Raw genomic sequence first — 7,983 nt, 5'->3', positions numbered from 1 at the left:
GCAAGTGTGGAAATGTCATGAGCCGGATGTATGAGTCAGTCGTGACGCGATGATCAAAGGAAGATGACTCGGAAGTATTTGAGATTGACAGGAACAAATTCAAATCAATCTGGGGGCTAATGTTGGGGATATAACCCCACTATATGACCCGCCCGTTTAGGGTCGGGTCATTTTGTGGCGACTTGAAGAAGAGGTATAACAAGCAGGCTTGTTATCCAGAAGGCCAAGGTCCAGAGGATAAGCCTCCAGGCGGGCCGGCTTATGGCCCAGGGCCTGGGACGCTTCTACTGTCAAGACGCCCAAGGAGTTTTCTTACTTAGCAAGATAAAGTAGGAAGTATATTAGTACACGGGTTGCAATGCGACGCGGACTCTATTGTAAGCCCAGGGTCTCCACCTATATATAAAGGGGAGCCCCTGAGGCAGAGAGGACCAAGTTACAAGCTCTCGAGTACTAGGTTAGCCAAGTCACACCCTTGTAATTGAGATCATAATCATCAATAAACACAAAGGAGGATGTAGGCTTTTACCTCCACCACGAGGTGTCGAACTTAGGTAAACCCTTGTCTTTTTATTCCGATTAACCCCATTCAAGCAATTACCAAGCGGCGATGGCCTTACGACTAAGTCCTTTCACAAAAACATCTGTCGTGATAAACCATGGTAAAGGTTAAAATATTCATGTGGTGTTTGAATATAGGTGTCCCCTTAACTGAAGATAACCTAGCAAAAGGCAAATGCCAAGATGTATTGGAAGATGATTCGTAGCACCCATGTGTGATGGCGCGCAGATTTCTGACTATCGATTGCTTCTGATTCAGAGAATGGTTTGATCTTTGGATGTGCTTTAGCTCTTAATTACCTTAGATGGGGTGCATGTGTGCAGCTTGTTGTAGCTTTGGCACCTCCACCCATCCCAAATTCCTTTTTTTTCTTTTGACTATTAAATTTGAATATATTATATATTTTGGATCAAAATATTAATTTATATTTCGTTTGCATTTTTGTGTTTCTTGTGACGAGGGCTTTTAAATAAGATCCATTTTGAATTTGTTTTGATAAATTCATTAAGTTTGAACAGTTGAAACTAGCGAACGATAAAATCAAAAGTTTCAGAAACTGAAACTTAAAACTTGGCGTGCCCTCGTACGGAATCCAACTACTTTGCAGATTGCGACGCAAATCAGGGCGGTTGCGCAAGTTTCAACTACTAAAACTTGATAGAATGATGATATATTTAGCAAGTTTCAAAAACTAAAACTTAAACCGTAAACCCTAAGCCCAGAACCCTAAAACCCTAAAAGCATATGAAACTTGGTAAAACTTAATGTTATGAGTATCAAGTTTCAATATTTGAAACTTAACTTTTTTAAAAATTTCGAAATATATTCAAGATTGGTCTTGTTGAAATGCTCTCGTCACGACAAACACAAATATGCAAATGAAACTTAATTTACACTTTTGGTTCAAAAAATATAGTAGATTAAAATAAAAATTGAAGGCATAGGGTGGAGTGGATGATGTATGCAACTCTGACAAAAGCTACGAAAAGTGTGCATGAATGGATCCCGCACTACAGTAATCAAAGGCATAAGACTAATCAAGTTTATGAATCTTAACGCAATCAGATGGCTGAGAACGAATGGGCAGGTTCGTGCCCCTGCACCTATGTGTCCCTGCGAATTTTTGGATATAAAAAGTGTTATTTTTTGATGAAAAGGAAACAATATGTCTTTTGTTCCTTTCATGCCCATTCGACATTCTTCTTTGGTGTACGATTCATGTAGACTTTAATCTTCCTTCACCGACTAATCTTTTATATCTAAATAGTTAGCTCAGATTAACATTTTTCTCTCTGAATGCAATGAATATGTTTGCGCCGGGTAGGGGTTAGGTTTGCCAAAGATGATCACCAAAACCCTCTGCTTTACATATAGGCATGAATGCTTATGAAAAAATGGTTTGTTTCCACAAACACCTCTTTAAGCATTTTGCATGGCCTAATTTGTCTCTATGAGAAGTTTTTTTTCCCTGGAGCCTATGAGAAGTTATTGTGTCGAGTACTAGAAGTTAATTATGGCAGTGGGCAACGGTGACAGGGAGTGTGCCGGCTAATAAAGTAGTGATGCCGACGAAGATGACGAAAAGTGGTGTATGGGCATCTCCAACGCGGACCCTCAAAAAGCCCACAACGTTCCGATGCAATTTGCCATTGGACACGGTACTTCATTGGTCTGCCGACCAGTCCGGTTGTCGAAATTCTTGCAAAGCGGATGCAAACTGAGATATTCTACCCCGGCACCCCTTGGTCCACAGACAAATACCGTGTCGTGTCCGTTTTAAGGATAGTGTTGGGCATGGCCCAAGATCTGGCGTGTTGTACTTGTACGTGTGCGTTCATTGACGAAGAAAAGGAGAGGTGATACGACAAGCCAGGATGGGGACACCAGTGGCACACCACCACCAGCACAAGTCCACAACCTCTTTTTGTGTTGTAGTGGAGTGACTTGTTCCTTCACTAGCGCATCTATGAAGTGATGCGATGTGATCCAGGTGGACAAGGTGCTTAACTTTGGTTCAGGAAGAATCCTTTTTCGCTTCGGCCCTACTCTTGAGCCTTGAATAAAGAGTTACTATAACAGTCAGTATTCAATAATCGGGAATACAGTCTTGCTAAGTTTTAGTTGATTGAGACTTCCTTAAGTCTCAGTCGATGATATCCATGTGAACTTATATTTATATTTACATCCATGCATAATTTTCTTTTCAATTTTTTTCTCTCTTGCATATTATATCATTTGACTGACATTTGGTTAAATCTCAGTCGACTGAGACCTAGTCATGCCCTCTTGGATAACTACCTCGAGGCTTTGGGCGAGAAAATACAACAGTGGTTAGACAAAGAGATATCATAACTATGTTGCTACACAAGAAAAATCGGCGCACGTGAGGCCATCAAGTTCCCGTATAACATACACACGCATGGCGTGACGACCGGCCGCCGGAAAGCCCGCGGATAGATGGACCAGGTCGGTGGGTCGTACTACATGTCCCACGAGCGTAAAGCGGTCTCGACTGCTTGCTTGGACCCGCAACACGGATTTTTAGCTGTACCAACAGAAAAACCGAGAGTTCAGGAACCGGAGGAATGAATGATCAGTGTCACCCACTGCCCACACCCCGGAAAGGCGAATAATGTGATTCACTCGGTAGAATAATATTTAGATCATTCTCGCTTTGCCTTTTGCAGTGCAGCAGGAAAAGAAAAGAGAGAGCTTAAACTGGTTCGATGGAGCAGCAGCTTTCTTGTTTGGAAACGAGCTGTGAGCTTCCAGGGAACGAGGTCGATCAGACTCGAAACTCGATGCCGACCGCTGGATACGACGTTCTCTTCAAGCTACGTTTTGTGTCGCTGTACATAATCTACAGGAGTCCCACGCTATCCGGGAGATAAGGACGCGGACAGGTTCTATATATATCCAATGACTTCCCTGCATAAACAACCCCAAAGCGCAGCAGCTCCTGGCCAGTTTATGCCCATGGACATCATATGGCACGCCCTATAGAAATCTAGCTCCTCCTGGCTTCTCAAGTCTATACCCACGACCAACAACTCCATATCTATCAGAATAAAATTGTTCAGCAACTCTGCATCGAGACCCGGAACTACCGGGCCGGATAAACAACGAGAGCTCTCGTAGAGAGTCAAGCTGATGATGCCCTTGATGGACAAACAAGCGTTTTTTTGATGGACAAACAAGCGGTTTTGACTGTGCCAACAGAGAACGTGTTACTATTATCTTTGCGGTTGTCGCCGTCGTCGTCGTTTTCTTTCTCCTCCATGATCTCCATTATGGTCGTCATTGTCATGGACCAAACAAGGACCAAGCTATGGGTGTGGTGTTTTCCTTTGCCCTCTCGTATGCCTTTTCTCTCTGAATTCCCGGAGAAAATTGTAGGACGAGCCCGCCCGCACTGCTCGTGCTTTCCTCGTCAGTGTCGATGATCTAAAAGTATATGACAGTACAACCATTGTCACCAGAGTTGCGTTGATTCTAATATAACCAGCCAATTCTGAATTCGTCTCTAGGCGCGACAACAGAAGCAGGAAGTCACATGGCGTGATGGAACAAGATGCATGCGTCCCAAATTATATCCTAATGAAGGAGCCCATGCTGACAACGTGCTGTCTGATGATCCATAATTAGTCAAATACGTAGAGGGCAGGTGGGTGACATGAACACTGATTCGCCCCCGAAAGGGGGTGGAGAATGTGAAACGTCAATTATTCTGTTACACAAAGTGCAAGTTGAGCTGGAGATGAGGGGCTTGGAATGGATCATCAACACAAAAACAGAAAAGGAATCTAAGAAAGTTATTTAAACAGATCTGAACAGCAAAGAATAATGACGAGATGCTCGCCTAATAAACACTCATTGCTCACAGAATTGCAGCAAGAGCATTCATTCGTCTCGTTCTGAATCGTTGGGATGTCGACAAATAGCCACTCCGGGATGGGTCTCCGGGTGTGCCATATCTAATAAGGCTGGTCATAGTGGAGAGTAACTTAGACTAGTAACATACATATGTTACTAGTCTATGTTACTACCTTCATAGTGGGTAGTGTCATAGGTGTGGTAACATAGTTGCCTTCATTTATTACTTTGTAAACTCATTATGCATTGGAAACCGCTATGTGATGGTAACATATTATGTTACTCTATTTGCCTCTCTCCTCATTAACTACTTGTCACATCACCAATTTTGCTTATGTGGCATCTATGTTACTACTTATGTTACTCCCACTATGACCAGCCTAAGGAAACCCTCATCCTTGCAGATTACAGACAAGAGATGTCTAAGACCTCTTCACCGCAGCTGGACATGATGGAAATTTTGAAATTTTACGCCGCTCAAGAAATTTCATTGCTCTCATGGATTTACTACAACAGAAATATTAGGAAAGTAGTCCTTGCTTCTTTTTTTTTTTTTTTTGCTTCACTGGATATCTAAAACGCAGGAACAGGCGATGCCAGCATCGCAGCACATCCAAGCTGGACTGATTACCATGAGAAGAACTCCAAACCGGCCAACCAAACAACGCCAATCCAGACTAAAAGGCTGCAATAAACTAATCCAGACCTGTCATAATTGCTGACAACAGTAGCAAACGACACCGCACCGTACTTTCCGTATGTATATATAGGAGTATATATTTACGTGCCAAAAGGTTATCTGAATAAGAGAACATTCTAGAGCCCAGTTCCATAGGAATACTTCCAACACATTTACGTGCCAAAAGGCTATCTGAATTATTAAAAGGAATGGTTATCTGAATAACAGAAGATTCTAGAGCCCAGTTGCCGCGTTCTAACTCTGAATAAATCATACTCTTAAGTGATGCAACTCTTTTTTTAGTAGAATGGATCACAGCAATGCAGTCGCCAGACACCGCCTGGCGTCACAGCCGATCTCTTCCTCCCCTTCGGCAGTGACACCACGTCGCCGCCTTCGGTGAGGTCTTCATGAGCCCACATCCCCAGCTCAAGCTCAGGCGCTGCCTAATCTAAGGGAGGGTCAAAACAGAAGCGCCCCAACCCAACCGGGGAACCCGCTTCTTCCCATCCGACAGCGAGCTGCAATCACCCCCACTTTTCATGAGGTCCTGTGGTGACTCTCTAACATTCCCGACTCGAGCTCAATGTTAGGCGCTGTCTCCTCCCCACAAAATCGATTGAACCGAAGATAAATTTCAGTTGCAAGATGTTTAGCAAAACCGAATAAGTATAGCGGGCAATCATGTGGTTCTCTAAGTAGTCAAACTGTCTCATCAGCAACATATAATTTGATATCCAAGAAGCACAAAAGTTCTAGAGAACAAATGTTCACCAAATACAACATAGTGGAAGCACAGATCGGCATGAACAGTAAAGTCTAACAAACAGCTAATGTGCTCAGCAGAAACCACAAGGTAGCACTCAGCCAACAGTCGACTGCTAGAACCTTTACATGCTGTCAAACAAAAAGACAGAGTTAGAGGCTGAACAGAAACACTGAGGACTTATTTCAGCTAAGTATTCCCTCTGTAAACTACTCCCTCCGTTTCTTTTTACTCCGCGTATAAGTTTTGGTCAAAGTCAAACTATACAAAATTTGACCAAATTTATATTAAAAAATATGAACATTTACAATACTTAAACTATATAATATGATAATACATTTCATGGTGCATCTGAAAATGTTGATATCAGAGCCTTGGAGCATGAAACGACCATGCGGGCCATTGACACATTGTTATGTGGGCTAAGCAATCCACATGGAAGGACCAGTAGTTCCTAGCTGGCCCTTGAGCAAATAGCATCCCATACTTCTTTCTTAGTGATAGGATCCCCATGTTCTCCTTACTTAGGAAACTTATCTTTTAAGTTACAGAGTTCCCCCTTAGCTAGTCTTAAGCCAAGTAGAGATAGGACATCTGGTTTGTTATTTACATAGGATATTCCTGAGCTCAGCTACAACCTATACAACAAAATGCACTCCCTCCATAAACAAATATAAAATGTTCTAACTCTTTTCTGATTCGGATGTATATAGACGAATTTTAGTGTATTTGTTCACCCATTTTAGTCCGTATGTAGTCCATATTGAAATATCTAAAACATCTTATATTTATTTACAGAGGAAGTACATCTTAAAGAAGAAAATAGTAAGACATGCATATGTGTCCTTGCAAACTTTTGTGCAAGAGATGCATTTTGTTTCCTATGCAAATAAAGAAGAGACAAGGATTAACACGGAACTATATTTGCATGATATTTCATTTTGTACAGGTTGCAAGATAGAACATCGTGACAAACGGTTATGCGAATTACTCCCAAGAGAGCGAAAATGTACCCTAAAGCGACTAGCCGATCATACAGAACAAACTGAAACATTTAATTCTATGCTCACCTGGATCCAACAGGACATCGATGCATAGATCCAATCAAGTATCTGCATAAATAACACCAGTATGTATTAGCTCAACTGATAACCCAGAACCTTGACAAGATACATGCCAATGCATCTTATAATTACAGCCACCAGAAAAATCACAGATAAGGAAAAAAGCTCAAAGCTAGTGAAATTCAAGTGCATTTTCAGTTTCCCATGCCATAATTCACAAGGAAACAGATGCCTAACATTGATCACGGCTTGTTATTATAGAAAAATATTAGCTAGTCCCCTTAATAATCACAAGTTCATGCATAAACTCCTTGATTTTGGACAGCATTAGAATATGCTCAACTAGTGCCTAGGTATTTGGAGAAATGCACTTACGTGCAGCCATGCTGTATATAACAGCAGATACGGTACATCATATGCGACATTTTTTACATTGGAGGCACAACAAATAAGCCAGTTTTGTCAGAGTATACGTTAATGGTAATGGTAATTAAACAATCACAACTGGCAACCTGGGATGAACTATAGTTTCTCTATTAACAAAAGCACACTGGTTGAAGCACATAATGAATACCAACGAGAATGGATCAAACAGTAACATAACCCAGTAACTTCTAAGTATACTTTTCCCAAACAATGCCCTTGGTTAGCAACTGATTTCAAAAGTAAAACAGTGTGTCTAGGATGAAACAGTGCCTTCGTATTCCTAAGTCACATACTCTAGGATCAAAAGGCATCAAGTGGAACTACGGAATAAAGTGGGATCAATCAATCCAGACCAACCTTTTAACTATACTTTCCCCAGACAAATGACAATACCCTCGATTACCAATAGTTTTCAAAACTGAAATTGTGTGTCTAGGGTGGCCTGCCTACATTCCCTAAGAACTGACTATTATTAAAGAAGGCTTGTTGCTAATTTTTGTATAGTACGATTTAAATTTATACAATTACAATCTACTCCCGCCGTAAAGAAATATAAGGGCGTTTAGCTATACTTTCCCAGACAAATGACAATACCCTCGATTACCAATAGTTT

At 41.5% G+C, this 7,983-nt stretch overlaps 1 protein-coding gene across 1 annotated transcript in view; it reads right to left on the bottom strand.

Annotated features, from left to right (window-relative positions):
• Positions 1 to 5,784: 5,784 nt before the first annotated feature.
• The window catches only part of LOC119363371 (universal stress protein PHOS32-like), a 5,748-nt gene continuing 3,549 nt past the window's right edge, over positions 5,785 to 7,983 (bottom strand). Inside the window, exons 2-3 of the mRNA XM_037628709.1 lie at positions 6,951 to 6,992; positions 5,785 to 6,011 (exon numbers count right to left, since the gene is read on the bottom strand). Of these exons, the coding sequence (XP_037484606.1) occupies positions 6,985 to 6,992 (8 nt within the window). The 3' untranslated portion in view covers positions 5,785 to 6,011; positions 6,951 to 6,984. The remainder of the gene's footprint in view (positions 6,012 to 6,950; positions 6,993 to 7,983) is intronic.

The sequence above is a fragment of the Triticum dicoccoides genome, chromosome 2B (genome assembly GCF_002162155.2).
Source record: "Triticum dicoccoides isolate Atlit2015 ecotype Zavitan chromosome 2B, WEW_v2.0, whole genome shotgun sequence".
Lineage (NCBI taxonomy): Eukaryota > Viridiplantae > Streptophyta > Magnoliopsida > Poales > Poaceae > Triticum > Triticum dicoccoides.
This window is presented reverse-complemented; position numbering and strand designations above follow the sequence as displayed.